Here is a 16805-nt window from a genome sequence, read left to right as displayed (position 1 = left end):
ATTGTAAATTTTGGTCAATGACATGAGACAAAGTATATGTGAACTGCTGTATGAAAAGTGAATTTACTCTGTAAATCTTCACCCAAATCCTAATAATAATAAAAAAAAAAACCATTAAGAGTCAAAGGAGATAGGAGTAAGTAAATAAAATAGTTACATAGTGGCAGATACTGCTCTAAATATTTTACATATAACAACTTATTAATTTTTACATCAACCTTAAGAGGTAAGTTCTCTTAGTATTCCCACTTTATAGGTGAGGAAACAGAGGCAAAGAGAGGTTTAGTAACTTCATTATGTGACACAGCTAGTAAGTGCAACACCAGAATCTGAACCCAGGCAATTTAGTTTCCAAGCTCACACATTTAGCCATTAAGAGTACTAAGTTCTCAATAACTGTTATATGATCAGCTCAGTTCCATACCCCATGGATCAGAAATCGTGCTTGGCACCCTGTGATGGGGCAGGAGAGCTGGCTTAAGAGCAATCTGGATTCTAGGCCTCGCTATGAAATGGACAACTGACCGGACCTGGGCAAAGGCATTGCCTCAGTTTCCTCCTCTGCAAAGTGAGGGGCTAGGCCTGATAGTCTCTAAGGCCCTTCTTGTGCTAATGTTTTTATTTTTAACTTAAAGGACTTTTCTTAATGTCATATTTTAAAAAAAAAATTTATTGTGATTTTGGTGAAAGTTTACAGACCAAATCAGTTTTGCATTCAACAATTCATACAACTTTTATTTCATGACATTGACTGCAATTCCCACATAACAGCACTCATCCCACTTCCTCTCTGTTTCCTGCTTCCATTCATCCTTCTTTGCTATCCTGTCCTGCCTTCTGAACTTTGTCATTGGGCAAATGCTGCCTTTTTGATCTCATTGATTGTTCTAAGGGGTGCATTATCCCTGGTATTACTGCTCACCTTACAGACCTACTGTTTGACTGAGAATTGAGCCACTGGGGTAAGTTCCAGTTCCAGGCTTGAAGGGTGACTAAGGGCCATAGTCTCAGGGTTCCATCAGTCTCCATCTGATCAGCAAGCCTGGCCATTTTTTATGATTTTGAGTTTTGTTCCACATTTTCCTCCAACTCTATCCAAGACCATCTGTTGTGACCACTTTCAGAGAGGTCAGTATTGGTAGCTGGGAACTATAACTTCTGGATCAGGGTCTTGGAGGCTGAGGTTCATGTCATCCATTAATCCTTTGGACTAACTGTTTCCATGCATTTTTTTTTTTCTTCACTCCTCATTGCTCCAGACTGGGAGAGACCAATAGTTGCACCTCGTGTAATGTTTTATGAGCCTCAGATTCCTGGCTCGATTCCTCAGAGTCCAAGCCATGCAGGCTCCTCCTGGGCCAGGTCTGGCCCCTCCTACTGGGCTTGGTATCTCACATTTGGCTCTGCTTCTCATAAATAAGAGTAAAAGAACAAGAGACAATCTCCTCCTGAGAGACTGGGAGGGACCCACGGCTGCTGTGTATGCTTTGAAGAACTTATGATCATTAACCAGAGAGAGCTACCTGCCAAGTGAAGAATGGAAAGAAACTAGACTAAGGGGAGAAATGAACTCACAAAACCTGGCTACATGCAAATTAAAAGGGCATCTTGGAGTACTTAAAGAGTTGACAATGTTATTGTAACAATATGAGCCAATAAGTTAAAGAAATAATGGTAGCTAGGATCAGCCATGAAAACCAGAATGGACCACAGAACACTGGACAAATCTTCTAAAATATGTACCAACCAAGGTTATTTACAATCTGGGAAAACAGTGGAATAAATGAGAGCTAGTATGACATGCTTGTCTTCACCATCCCATCACGAACACTTCCAGGGTAGGAACTGTGTTTTAGGAACCTGGATCTGGGGTACCTATAGACATCTGGACTCACACTAATAGACCATCTATTATGTGACAGGCTGTATCAGAAATATACATATTTTTATCCTGTTTTAGAGATAAGGAGAAGGAGTCTATAGAGAACAGATTCCTGTTATGTCTTCCACTATTAGCTTTGTGAACCTAGTCAAGGCCCCGTCACCTGTTTCGGCCTTGGCTACTTTATCCATAAATGAGAGGCTGGAGAAGGGTAAAGATGGGCCTTTCAGCTCAAAAATGCTACGTTGTTGTTGTTGTTATGTGCCATCAAGTTGGATCCGACTCATAGTGACCCCTCCTTGGGTTTCCAACGCAGTATCACAAAGAAGTAGATTGCCCCATCTTCCGAGGAGTGGCTGGTGGGTTTGAACTGCCAGCCTTCTGGTTAGCAGTCAAGTGCCTTGGGCACTATGCTACCAGAGCTCCTCAAAAATGCTATAGTTCATTTAATTGCTTTACATCCCTCTAGAGATGCATTCATGATGAATTCGTTTAATTTCTGTCTACTTTATGCCATTGAAATATAATGGATTCCACTGTCCTGGGCACACAATAAATGAATCCAAGAGAAAAACAATCATATCCTTGGATTCCAGTAGCTGTTCTGATTTGACTCCACATGGTACTTCTCAGGATCACCCCGTATGGTTAGGCACACCATTCAGAGGCACCTTAGCCAAGGGAATGGGGCTAAACGCCAATCTTCCTTGCAGCACAAGTTTGTGTCCACAGGGCTAAGTCCACCTGAAAGGAATAGACTTTTCTAATTTGCACAAAGTTGTATTACAGGTCCAAGGGTGCCTCTGAACTGCCCATCAATACTGAAGAAAAGTAGGCACACCCAAGAAGCAATGATCAAGTTTATGCTCAAGTTTGTGTTGTGTACAAACATCATTTTACCTTTGCTCAAAACATTTCCAGACTTGGAAGTGCAACCCAATTAGTTTATAAGAACCCCACTAAATTATCCCTATTCCATCACAGTCATACATCATTGTTGAATCAAAGTAGCATTCACCAGGATGCCTGAATGAACTATTTTTCAAATCTCAATCCAAGCTCAAGGGATGAAAACATTCTGAGCAGTAGCAGCATAAATGGAACATGGGGTCAGCCTTTTGAGATGATTCCTTGGAAAGGGACGACCCTCATGTAGCTGAGTATGCCCTGATGTTTCAAATACATCTATCTCATTACCTTCACACTTCCAGAAAGCATAGTGACAACCAAATGCTTGGCAAAAATACAGAAAAACAAGAACTCTGAGAAAAACATTCACAGGATTCGTTCTGGGCTTTTACTATGTTGTCTTTGCCACATTATCAAGTCATTCACTCAGAGGCTCCTGATTTTTCGAGCAACAAAGTAGGTTTTCACTGGTTTACTCACATTCTTTTTTCCTTTATATTGTGACCAAGACCATTCATTCTGGATTTCCTGGAACAGTCTCAATTTCAAATATCCTGCCCCTTTGTCCTCTCAATAAAAAGCTCCCAATTTTTTATTTGGAAAATATGGTCACCATAATAATGGCATTATCCTCAAAACATCAGGCATCCCAGAGTCATACCACATTATGGTGCCCATATTTGGTTTGTGGCTATCAAAAAGAAGAACTGGCTGGTCCGTCCAGGGCCTGAGACCATTCTCTTGGCCTTGTTAAAGAGAAAAATAATGCATTTGCTACTAAACAAGTTTCAGATTCACCAATTTAGAACAGAAATGAATTTTCCCCTTATTCTAGAAGAGAGTTTTTAAGACTAAGAAATTACTACTTGATGGAACGGTACACAATCTGGAAAAACTGAAGCTATGGGGCCTTGCAGCTGCCAAACTCCCACATGCTGGCTCTCGAGGTACATTCACACTCCCTATTAAAGCGTCAGCATTCATAATATGGTGCTAAATCTTCCTGAAGCTGAACTACTCAACTTAGTCTACTAACAGATTGATTCTATATTCTATTAAACCACAGGGATAAGCTGAACTAGGTGCTGGCAATAAAAGTTACCTAATCTCAAGTTGAAAATGAAGTTATTAAAACTAGGCCAGCACCATGAAATGAAAACTAAAGAGTTGGATTTTGGTAAGTAGATTTGACTCAATGCTTGCAGCATTTATGAAAGAAACGGGCGGCCTCTTGTTTTGTTTTACTGCCTCCATAGTAGGATTTATTGTTTTGTTTTACTTTAATTTTATGTGGTAGGATATATATACATATATATTTAAAAAAAAATAGTCTTTTTCACCATTTTTAAATGTACAACCCAGGGACATTAATTACATTGACCATATGGTACAACTGTCGCCACCATCTATTTCCAAAATGCTGTCATCACTCCAAATAGCAGCTCAGTACCCCTCAGGCAATAACTCCCCATCCTCATCCCTTCCCATTCCTGGTAATAAATAATAAACTCTGTTCTATGCATTTGCCTATTCTAGATATTTCTGCAGTCGTTTTGGGTTCCCTTCTTCTTCAGGTATCTCACTCCAAAAGGAACCACATCCTTAGAGCATGGAGTAAGAGGAGAAAAGTGAGGTGCAGGGAGATTGTACAGTATTTGCTAAGCACTTGAATATACAACCAGCTCAAGTTTTTCTCCTGCATCCCAACCCTGTGAAGTAGGTGAAATCTTCATTTTAATGGTATGACTATGAAAAGATATGGTACTGAGTAATGTTTTTCCTAGTCAGGTCAGCTGGTCAGAATCCTTGAAGATAAAAAACTTTCAATTAAAATGGAAAAATATGAAATTACCATCCTGGCTGTTTGGGGTATGCAGCATGACCATGAATAAGCTATAGATTGTGAGTCAGGTGTGTATAGTTTGCTTTGCACTTTGTTCTTGCTTACTTACTTATAAACCTTTTTTAATGGACTTCTAAATTACAGAAATTCAGTAAAATATTCAAACCTTCAGGCTTGGTTTCCTCCCCCTAGCAGGCTAAGTCATAAAAATAAATCTTAGCCATTTCAATAGCCAGCACACCCCTCACATTAAGGATTGGTATTGTTCCCCATGTCTCCTGTTTCATCCAGCGGTCACACCCAGCTCACATTTGAAGAAAGGAACAACTCAGGGACTCATCCAGTTCAACATTTGCACATTTAATAGGAGAACTTCTGCCTCTGCCAAGTTATAAGAGTGAGTTACATCAGAATCTTCCAGAGGAAGGTCTGAGGAGCAGTTAAGAGCATAGGCTTTGGAAGCAGTGAGATGAGTTCAAGTCCTCACATGGTGTGACTCTGGTCACATTGCTTATACTCTCTAAGTACAAAATGGGGATATTAATCTCTGAAATGAGGATATTTATCTGTTAAATAGGCATATTATTAATACCTACCTTGTAGAACAGAAAAATGAAAGAAAAATCAATTAGAAAGCACAGTGCCTGGCACACAATATTGGCCCAGAAAGTGCATGGTGTTTTATTCTTACTTTGTAAGCCTTTTAGGGCTTAGACAATGATGAAGGAGCATGTCTCTGCCCTTTTACTACACCAAGTATAGGACAGCAACAAAATTCACTTTAAATCAAGTCTCCAGGAGGTACTGCTAAGGAGGTCGAATATTCTCCCAACCCAAAAACCAGTGTCAGGATTTAAATCAGGAAGTCACAGACCTTTTACAGTTGAGAGGAAAACATGTAAATTATAATTTGTCTAATTAATATATGCAAATCCAATACACAATATCTAGTGCATAATAGGCACTAGATAATTCACAGTATTTGTCTGCCTTCACTCTCCTTTTACACCCAATAGAACTAAACTCTCTTGCCCTAAAATGACTTGCTCAAGGTCACACAACCAGTTAATGGCAAAGCTGGAACTGGTATTCTAGTCATTTTAGGACAGGAAGATGCTGCTTTGAGTCTCTTATTGAGATTAATTGTAGTTAGATGGTTTGGAGGAAATGGCCAAATACTAATCAAACTCCAAGATGGAGCTGTCCAACTTACAAATACAGCATGATGCCCTATCCCTTCACTACCACGCATCCCTGATCACAACTGAGAAACAGAGCAGGGTTCCTTTCAGTCTGTGGTTTGGGCCTAGAGTTCCAAAGAGCAGGGCTTGAGCTCTAGGGTTTTCAGAGGAGAGGGTTCCTTTCCCCAGCCCAATGCAAAATACCCTAGTCTCTGGTACTCCTTTGTAAACACACAACTTTTAGAAACTTTCCCAAGGATTTTTACAGCCAGTTGAAGTGGGGGACAAGGGACAAGGTAGTATCAACTGTAACACTTCTTTGTATTTTAGGTCAAGTCTATGGAGGTGACAAGCATGGATCTCTGGGTTCACAGGACTAACAAAGGCTCTTTTGAATTTCAGTGGAAAAATTCTATCCTAGGCATTGCACAAAGGATCTGGTTCCAAGTTCTGAGGGTCAAAGGGAGGACAGCTAATGAGCCTGCACTGAGCCTGGGGAAAGAAAGGGTGGAAACCGCCTTTTGGTATTTTTTTTCATTGTGGTAGTCATTTAAGAAATATGTATTGAGCACTGACAGGGAAATTCTGGATTGGGGTTTGGGATCAGGGGGAGGGAGTTGGTTAGGGAAGATCACTTAGAGTAAATTCTAAGCTCAGGCTTGAAGGATGGGTAGGAATTAGTCAGGCAGAGAGGGGTACTCTAAGCCAGGAGCAGGAAGCTTTTTCTGTAACAGAACAGATAATAAATATTTTAATTTTGCTGGCCATACAATCTCTGTCTTAGCTACTTAACTCTGCCATTATACCGTGAAAGCAGCTACAGACAATAGATAGAAGAATGACTATGGCTGGGCTCCAGTAAACTTTATGTTGTTGTTGTGTGCTGCTGAGTGCATTCTGACTCACAGCAACCCCAGACCGAGTAGAACAGCCCCATGGGGATTTCATGGCTGTAATCTTCATGGAAGGAGATCTCTAGGTCTTTTCCACACAAAGTTGCTGGGTGAGTTCAAACCTAACCTACCAGTTAGCAGCCAAGCACTTAACTGTTGTGCCACCAGGGCATGTTGATAAACTTTATAGACTGAAATTTGAATTTCACATAATTTTCACATGTCTTAAAATAGTCTTCTTCTTTTATTTTTTTTTTCAACTCTAAAACTATATAAATCATTTTTAGCTTGCAAGTTATATAAAAACTGCCAGCCAGATTTTGTCCATGAGCCACAGTTTACCAACCCTTGTTCTCAGCAGAGAGAAGCAACTGCACGGAGGCTCAGAAATGAAAACAGTTGTGTATGGACACCCAGGAGGATACAGCCAGGGTTTGGACAGCAATGGGGAGAAGGGGAAGACATGTGCCCTATCACATAGCGTCTATGAGCCGTTTGAGTATGAACTTGTCTTTGAACACTAACTCTAATCTTACTGCTAAAGCAACTACTCAGAAACAAGGAAATAGAGAGACTGGGGTGGGGTAGGGGCTGGCCAAAGGATCAGCAAAGAGAAAACAAAACAAAACAAAAAGGAATAAAGAGGGAATGTGATGGAAAAGGAAAAGAAAATCTATACTACTACTAATGATAATCTTGTTGTTGTTGTTATATGCCATCAAGTCAGAACCAACTCATAGAGACTGCTCTTGGGTTTCCGAGAAAGTATCACTATGGAAGTAGATTGCCAAACTTCCTTCTGAGGAGTGGCTGGTGGGTTTGAACCACCAGCCTTCTGGTTAGCTGTCAAGTAAGTGTCTTAGGCACTATGCCACCAAAGCTGCCATCAATTTGATTCCAACTCATAGCCACCCTCATGTGACAGAGCAGAACTTCCCCATTGAGCTTTTTAGGTTGTATCTTTACGGGATCCAACCACCAGGTCTTTCGATGCAGAGCCACTGGGTGGGTTCACACCACCAACCTTTGGGTTATCAGTCAAGCACTTAATCGTTGCACCACCAGGACTCCTTAATACATTAAGTCTTTATTTTATACCCAGCACTGTACCAAACACTTCATATGCATTATTAGCTCATTAACTCCTTGCAACGACCCCATCAGGAATATACTATTACTATCTCTTATACAGATGAGAAAACTGAGGTCAGAGAGGTTAAATGGCTTGCTTCAGATCACAAAGCAAATATGTGGCAGAGCTGGTGCTGTGGTTCTGCAGCCCACACTCTTATAGCTGCTACCCAGAGAGTTCCTGTGGCCAAAAGTGGGCACGGTTCATGTAAAGAATGACTGGATGATATCAATAGTATTCAGACATGAGTCCTTGACCAGAAGAACCATCACCCAAAACACAACTATGTACCCAGAAGCATGTAAAGAAAGGCCTCTGAATTGCCAAGTGGCTTTCATTAAATAATCTTCCTCTTAAGACAGGCCTTCAGATTTTTACTGAGTTCAGTTCTCTCCAATTTACCTTCAATGCAAGCCTGGTTAACTAGTTTCTTTACATACACCAGCTGAAAGAGGTCATTTAGAAAGTAATGGCACCTGGCATAATAGTTGCTATTTCTAACTGCTGGCAAGGAGAAGTGAGAGGTAATAACAATCGAGGAGATAAACTACAAAACCGAACTGGAACACAAAGAACACAACAGCTTGAGCCTATTTAACATACGGACCAGCATTTATATATACAATAATATTCTCAGAGGATACAACTACAATCCACATCAGTATAGCTGGGTATACTCATTAATCCTGTGATTCAAAGAAACTTATATAATGTTAGGTTAAAAGAAAAGGGATGAGATGTTTTTAAAAAAATAATTTTATTTTCTTGTTGAAAATACACACAGAAAACATATACCAATTCAACTGTTTCCACATGCACAATTCACACTGATTACCATATTTTTATACAAGTAATGCGTGTGTTATATGGTTATAACACCACACGGCTACCTTCCGTGTTAGTTTCCTGTGCTTGCTATACACATTACATGTGAAAATATGGTGCATTCTTCAAGGTGTGATTTGAGTGAAAGTTTGCAGAGTATATTGATTTTTCATTCAACAATTCATACACACTGTGTTTTGTGACATTGATTGCAATTCCCATGATGTAACAGCACTCTTCCCATTTCCCCCGTGTTCATCATTTCTATTCGTCCTTCTCTCCTATCCCTTTCTGCCTTCTGAGCTTCACTCCTGGCAGAGGCTGCACTTTTGATTCATGTGGTTGATTGTTTGAAGGAGTGCATGTCTCCCTGGTGTTATTGTTCACACTATAGTTCTGTCTATCATTTGGTTGAAAGCTGAGCCACGGAGATGAGTTCAGTTCCAGACCTGAAGGGTGTCTAAGGGCCATAGTCTCAGGGTTCCAGTAAATGTGAGTTATTATTATTATTATTATTGTTATTATTTTGAGATATGGAAGAAAACATATCCCAAACTGCCCCAATGCAGCTAATGAAAGAAAATAGTCCAGTCATCACAGCGTCAGCCTCTGACAGCCCATCACATTTTCCACTGACACACTGTTGTTGTTGTTGTTGTTATGTGACTGATGCACTAGACGTGACTAAATGGCCCAGGGCTGACTGGAGCTGGACTACCTTTCACTGTGCTCAGCAGGAACCGACAACATTGTCTAGTACCCATGACATGAATTCAACACAACCCTCAGTAACAGAGCAGGCAGCATGCCATGCCACCACACAGGGCATTCAGCTTAGCCTCAGCACCCTGCTACATTTTAATGATGTCAAAGTCCAAACTGTACCCAACCTAACTCTCACTGCCATCGAGTCAGATCCAACTCATAGCAACCCCTCCTTGGGTTTCTGAGGCAGTATCGTTACGGAAGTAGATAGTCCCATTTTCCCTCCAAGGAGTGGCTGGTGGTTTTGAACCACCAGCTTTCTTGTTAGCAGTCAAATGCCTTAGGAGCTCTGGTAGCATAGTGACTAAGGCAATTGACTGCTAACCAGAAGGCTGGCGGTTCAAACCCACCAGCCACTCCTCGGAAGGAAGGTGGGGCAATCTACTTCCGTAGTGATACTGCCTCGGAAACCCAAGGAGGGGTCACTATGAGTCGGGTCTGACTCGACGGCACATAACAACAACAACAACAACAAAGCCTTAGGTACAATGCCACCAGAGGTCCTGTACCCACCCTAGCTTTGCTGTCCAGTGTTGTAAGAGCTGGCTATTGAAATAACAGCTTGTCTTGTTATCTGGCCCAGAAGTTTAGTCACCCCCTACCCAACCTAGGAATGACCAAATTTCCAGACCAGAAAACAAGACATGCTGTTATTTCAATAGCCAGCTCTTACAACACTAGACAGCAAAGCTAAAAGCTGGCTACGACTGAAATGGAAATTTGATCATCCATAAAAGATATAATTTAGAAGATACATTTATTGTCATTTGGTCCTTTTACACACTATCTTGCTACCAAAATTCAGCTTCAGTTCAATTTGAAAGAGACAAAATGTAGACTCTGGAACATAGAAACCCACATACGCATTTTTGCCAGACACTCAAAAAATCATCATTGAGTTCCATTTGCTGAGCTAGAGAGTAGAATAAAGTATGAAGAAGAAAGACACATTTTAGAAGAAGAATCTAGAAGAGCAAACTATTAACATAGAAGCTGATTTTTGGCCTTGCATTTTTTGTTTATTTTTTCAGTCTAATTTTTTAGAAAATAAAATTTCTTCTATTTTAATGTACACATTCTTGTACAGTAAACCCTCTTGTGGATTAAGGCAATGAAATCAATGATGTGATAATACAAATGCCGGGGGAATTTCTGCCCTGGTCACCCTTGCTTTCTTTGTGTTCCATCATTAGTGCATGTGGAACTCAGGTTACATGAACCAATCCAGCAGGAACTACTTGTACTCACATGCAAGCTAACTCTGTGTATCTAAACTCCCCCAAAATTCAGGCAGGGAGAAAATTGTTTAAACAGGAAAACACTCTTAACTAACCTTTAACCTGGAGACATTAGCCACTTGCCAAAATGTCCCGTCCTGTGGAGCCAATAAATCTGGAGCAGAAGAAAGGGAGGATAACAGTAACAGGATATGGGCTAGGGCTTTTAATTATTCACAAGCAGGGGAGGAGGACACCAATAAAGTTAGTCAGTCAGCAAGCATCAATCCTCACTGATGTCTTCCTTTCAAATCTATTCTTCTCTACACAGCTGTGCAAATATAAATTAGCTGGATAAATTAATTTGGACCAACACATCCAGGAAAAAAATAAAAAATGGGAGACCAAGGAATTAATTGGACAAATAACATTCTTTAAATGTGTGGGAAGGAGTGTTCAAGCTACCATGTCCTAGACTGAGGACCACACATTCAAATTCATAAGGCAGTAAACGTCACTGTGCAAGAAGCTAGCAAAGGACAGGTGAGGCCGAATGTGCACCTGTTCACAAAGCAGGTAATAAATGGCCAGAGTGAGAACAGCAGCATCACACCAGGCTGGGCACTGTGGTGAAGACTGCAGGTAGCAGCTCAGGTAATCCCCACAATAACCTCATCACTCGCAGTTTATATATAAAGTGAGTTAGGGACAAAGAGATTAAACACCTTGCCTAAGGTCACACTGCTGGAAAGCAGTGAAGACAAGAGTCATAATGTAAGTTCAAACAGACTGACTCCAAAGACTACATTTCTAATCATGACACGTCCTGCTTTTTATACACCTGACGTTAACCTTACCTTGTGGAGAATAGGGTGTCCCTGGAGGTGCAATTGGTTAACACGCTTGGCTGCTAACCGAAGGTCGGTGGTTCCAGTCCACCAAGTGGCACCTCAGAAGAAAGGCCTGGTGATCTACTTCCGAAAACCCAGGCATTAAAAACTCAACGAGAACAGTTCTACTCTGACACACACGGGGTCTCCATTAATTGGAATCAGGTTCATGGCAACTCTTGGGGGGGATAAAAGGGAGATTCATGAAGAATAGAAAAGGGGTAAGATCCATTTCTTGCCCTTAATAAATTTACAATTTAATTGGAGGAACCAGGATGGAAAGATGTAAAATAGTAGTCAGAAACCAGGAACAACAGCATAATATCAGGGTCTGCATTTTTTAGGTGAAAGAAACAATTCATAGGGGCTCTCTTTGGTGGTGTAGTGGTTAAAGCATTTGGCTGCTAACCAAAAGGTTGGTGGATTGAACCCACCAGCCACTCCCTGGGAGAAAGATGAGACAATCTGCATAAAGATTTACAGTCTTGAAAACCCTGTGGAGCAGTTCTACTCTGCTCTAAAGGGTCGCTATGAGTTGGAATCGATTCAGCAGTGGGGTTTTTTGTTTGCTTGTTTTGGGTCCCTGACTAAAAAGGGCAGGTTTGAGCTAGGGACTAGTAAACATCCTTAGAAAAAGGGGCAGGACTGCAAAAAGGTAAACTGAGGAATGAATGCAGGCATGCCAAAAATTATTCTGAAATTTACACCAGATTCATAACCTTCATGTGGAGGAATTCCTGTAATGATTCTGAAGCAATTCGCTCCATTCACTTCACTATAGTTAAAATTCTGTACTGTTCTTAATGTTCAGCTTTAATCACTGCCTTTTTAAATGAAAGGACATGTTACTTTCGGTAGCAGCATCCTTGAAGGGTATATTGGACGAGTTGTCACAGGGCACAGCCCAGAAGAGGGGACATACATCCCAGTGATAGGCTCCTTTCTCCCTGTGCAGATAAAATTCAGACAGCAGAGCTGAGGAGTGTGTGGGTAGCTGAAATCACCTGACCTGTGCCTCAGGTTTCATGTTGAGATACAGAAACAAGGCAGCTCCCATTTGCTGGGTGTGAGCAGTCAAATGCATAGAAAGAAGGATCTGCAGGCTTCTACTTTTCAGGCAGAGTACAAGGTCAGCCCTGACATTCCTGAGAGTCCAAGTAGGGTCACAGTCTTTAGGGCAGAGCAAATATTCCCAAAATGTCCCGACCTAAAAAGCAATGAGCTCAGTTAAAGCTCCTAGCCATAGAATAGATGCTCTGGAGCATCACCAGAAGAACTCTGAAAAAATACCCAGTCTGTGCTCTTCCCCAGTGATTCTAATTCAATGGGTTTGGCAGGGGGGCTGGATGCTGGTATGTTTTAAGAACTCCCCCAGTGATTCTAAAGGATAACCAAGGGTTGAGAACCAGCATATTTAACAGAAGCTAGAATGAGACGCCATGCACATTGATGAATGTAGCTACTCAGTTCACACTCTGAAATGAACACAATTCTTCTATTCCTTTAAAATCTTACTATAAGTTTTATTCTTTTCTGAACCTTGAGAAGTGACCTAAGAATAGAAGTTACCTGTATGACAATCCTAGTCACAGCACTTACTGGGTAAGTGAGTTTGGAGAAGACACATGACTTCCCTGAGACTCAGTTTCCTTAGCAATACAATGAAGTTAGTATAGGTGACTTCAGGAAATCAAATATGTAAAGCATTCAGCCCAAAGACTGGTACATGTTGAAGGGTCAATAAATGTTAGGTACACAGTACCTAACATATGACTGCTAACCAGAAGGCTGGCAGTTCAAATCCACCAACCACTCCTCAGAAGGAAGGTTGGGCAATCTACTTCCACAATGATACTGCCTCGGAAACCCAAGGAGGGCTTGCTATGAGTCAGATCCAATTCCACGGCAGTGAGTTTGGTTTTTTTGGTTTGACCAAGAAGGAGCTCTGGTGGCGTAGTGCCTAAGGCATTTGGTTGTTAACCAGAAAGTTGGAGGTTCAAAGCCCAGCCACTCCTTGGAAGAAAGACTGGGCAATCTACTTCCATAGCGATATCACCTCAGAAACCCAAGGAGGGATTGCTATGAGTTGGATCCAACTTGACAGCAGTGAGTTGAGTACATGATTGATGATATTGATGAAAATAAAAATGTTCTAATTATATTTCAATAAAATGGATTTTTTTTTCCTAGACGTGTGACTGTGTGTTTGTTTCTGAGGCCAGGTTTCAAGGGGACTATGGCAAAATAGACTTTGAGAGTTCTAGAAACAGTTTCACAAAAGAACAGTGGGAAAAAGCAGGGCTGTTTAGTCAAGAAGGAAAAACGAGGAAGACACATAGAGCTGTCTTCATATATAAGAATCCAGTTCAAAAAGGTCTGGCCATCTGTATTTCTTGAGTGGGATTATTAATTTAAAGAGGGAGTTCAGTGAATAAAGTTGAGAGGACTTGAAAATTTGACTGGAAAAGAGGAAAAACTTCTATTTTCACTTATCTCAAATGGAAATTTAGCATTTCCTTGCATTAGGAATTGAGGCAACAAATCTAAGTAGTCATTAGCAGTACTCATGACCAACAGAAATCACAGATAGTTCCACATCATGTTATAAATATGATGTTGTTTTTGTTGTTGTTATGTGCCATCGAGTCAGACCCGACTCACAGCAACCCTTCCTTGGGTTTCCAAGGCGGTATCACTATGGAAGTAGATTGCCCAACCTTCCTTCCGAGGAATGGCTGGTGGGTTTGAACCACCAGCCTTCTGGTTAGCAGTCAAGTGCCTTAGGCACTATGCTACCAAAGCTCTTATGAATGTGATAGATATCCTAAAACATTGTTTACATGTAGTGTGACCAACCACTGCAGTTCCCCTAGGACTGAGGGGCTTTCTGGGATGTAGGACTTCCAGTGTTAAATCTGAGAAGGCCCAGGTTAACCAGGATTGTTAGTTACCTCACTGATATTCATCACTACTTTAAAATTATGATAGTTATCACATCACTTGATGCCATTCTTTTAGCACATTAATAGAGAATCACCTATACTGTTATTTCAGATTTTCAAAAAGATAAATGTATTTCTACATAATTTATTTACTTTATGATATTTTGTATTTTATCTGATGCATTTAAAAGCCTTACTGTAAGAAGGGGTCCATAAGCTCCACCCTCCATTAAAGGTCTACAGCATATAAAAGGTAAAGAATGCCTACAAGAAGAAATTAGGACAATTGGTTGGAAAATATAGGAAGCCAGATTTGAGTGCCTTTACATCTTCTAATCTGAAAACAACAATGAACTACATGGTAGAAGAGGACGTAAGTATGTATGTCTGAAGGACACAACTAAACAAGCAGTGTTTGGTTCATTTTTCCACTACCAGGAATCTTTGTTTTGTAATCCTGCATTCAGGAACCAGAGACTCTCCCTGATCTCTCTACTCCCAATGGCACATGTGTATTTTGTCACTTATACTGTTGAGGAGTTAACTCAATTTTGACAACAGTTAGGTCTACCAGTTTCCTATAACTATAAATGTCTCCCCTAAGGACCATAATTTGACAGAGCTTAAAATTTTTCATGAGTTATGATAATGGCAGTTTGAATTTTACAAAGACAAAGATTAAAGAAATGATCAAAAGAAACCGTAAACTCTTACCAGATGCCATTGGACTTCTGATAGGGAACAACTCCCATCTTGCCTAATTGCTGCTGTTGACAGATGTTCCATTATTCTCCCACAAGGCAATAAGAGACCATTTCTCTTCTGAACAATGTAACTCCAAGCACCCAGCCCAATGTGGCCAGAAGGTAGTGTTCTCACAATTGCCCTTGTCCCAGTATACACAGATTTCTTAACTTCCTTGTCATTTTTACAAAATCTTCTGACTAACAGAGTAGACCGCTCCTTCTTGCTTTTAAAGAAATCTTCTTCTCCATCTTCACAATTATCAGGGAAATCCTCAAAATGGCTCAGAAAAGTTTTAGCAGGTGGACTGTCAGTAGAATCTTCCCTGCAAAAGCTATCATTTGAACATACCATGTTAACCTTCTGGCAAGAACCTTCAAAGCACAAGTATTTATCATTTAAGATGTCACAGTGATCACACTGCAAATGCCCATTCTTATTATCACAATTTTTTGCCAATTCCACCAACCTACAAGTATATGCCATGTAATTTTTCTTCTGCTCCTCTCCAACACTAGGCAGTGGTACACAATTTCCACAATCATCCAAAATTAAGTTATCCGATAGGGTACATAAAGTGTCTGACATTCTTCTGTCAACTTCATAATGAAAATGAAATACAGCCATGTTGCTGTCCGAGTGTGCTCTGCTGGTCTCCATGATTCCCGATTGATTTCCTAAAGGACTGATGCCCATGGGAGGTCCACCTATTTCCAGCTGAATTCCAGGGAACACCTTTCTTTCCAGGGGAGAAGGAATTCCAGTTTCTAAGCACAGGCCTTCCTCTGCAACAGAGTTGCACGTTTTGTAAAACTGGCTCTGAGAAAGGCCATGCTGATGGTTTTTCAACATGTTGTTGCAGTTAATGTTAAGGTTTTTCACAGAATCTGGCATGCTTTTCTCCCAACACTTTTCATTACTGTTCTCATCGCTCATTATTTCCTCCCTTGTTATTGAGAGAATCTGGGGCAAGGAGCTTCCAGAAGATTCCTTTTTAAGTTTGTTCAGGCATGAGATGGTGTGAGAAGTCTGTCCACTCTGACTGGTAGTGTGTGCCTTCAGAACCCTGACGTCTGAGCCCTTTTCACTACTTTCATCTGCAGCTGACTGAGCAGACACCACTTTTCTCTGAGACACAGACATGAGAACAGAAGCTGCCATTTCTTTAGAAGTCATCTTGACCAACACACAGGTTTCACCTATTGCTCTTTTTCTCTACTCTGGTGATCATAACAAGATTTTTATAAAATGAATGGTCATTAAAATAATCTCATATATACAAGTTCTTTGGAAAAAAATGACAATTCCTTTCATTCAAGTGCAACAAAAGCCAAATAAATTTCTCCAGTTATAACTTCCTATCATGTAAAATCCTAATTGTGCATTAGGATTTTAAGTTGGTAAATCAATTTTCTTTCCTCTGTTATTTGAAGCAAATTCTTTTGAAGACTTTTATCTGAGATTGCATTCTGTAACTCTGGTCCATCACCAACTTGCAATCATTTTAAAATCCAGTTTTCATATGCTCTGCAAGAAAAGGGATAATGTCAAACACAATGGTAATAAACGGATCTTGTAAAAT

General features: G+C 40.5%; 1 protein-coding gene across 1 annotated transcript in view; it reads right to left on the bottom strand.

The window, feature by feature from the left end:
* Nucleotides 1–16399, bottom strand: part of PLCE1 (phospholipase C epsilon 1) — a 363784-nt gene extending 347385 nt beyond the window's left edge. Inside the window, exon 1 of the mRNA XM_007951283.2 lies at nt 15194–16399. Within this exon, the coding sequence (XP_007949474.1) occupies nt 15194–16399 (1206 nt within the window). The remainder of the gene's footprint in view (nt 1–15193) is intronic.
* Between the last annotated feature and the right edge of the window lie 406 nt (nt 16400–16805).

The sequence above is a fragment of the Orycteropus afer genome, unplaced genomic scaffold, assembly GCF_000298275.1.
Source record: "Orycteropus afer afer isolate SDZICR_OR568_19922 unplaced genomic scaffold, OryAfe1.0 scaffold00293, whole genome shotgun sequence".
Classification (NCBI taxonomy): Eukaryota; Metazoa; Chordata; class Mammalia; order Tubulidentata; family Orycteropodidae; genus Orycteropus; species Orycteropus afer.
The sequence above is the reverse complement of the archived record's forward strand: the minus strand, read 5'-3'. Positions and strand labels throughout refer to the sequence as shown.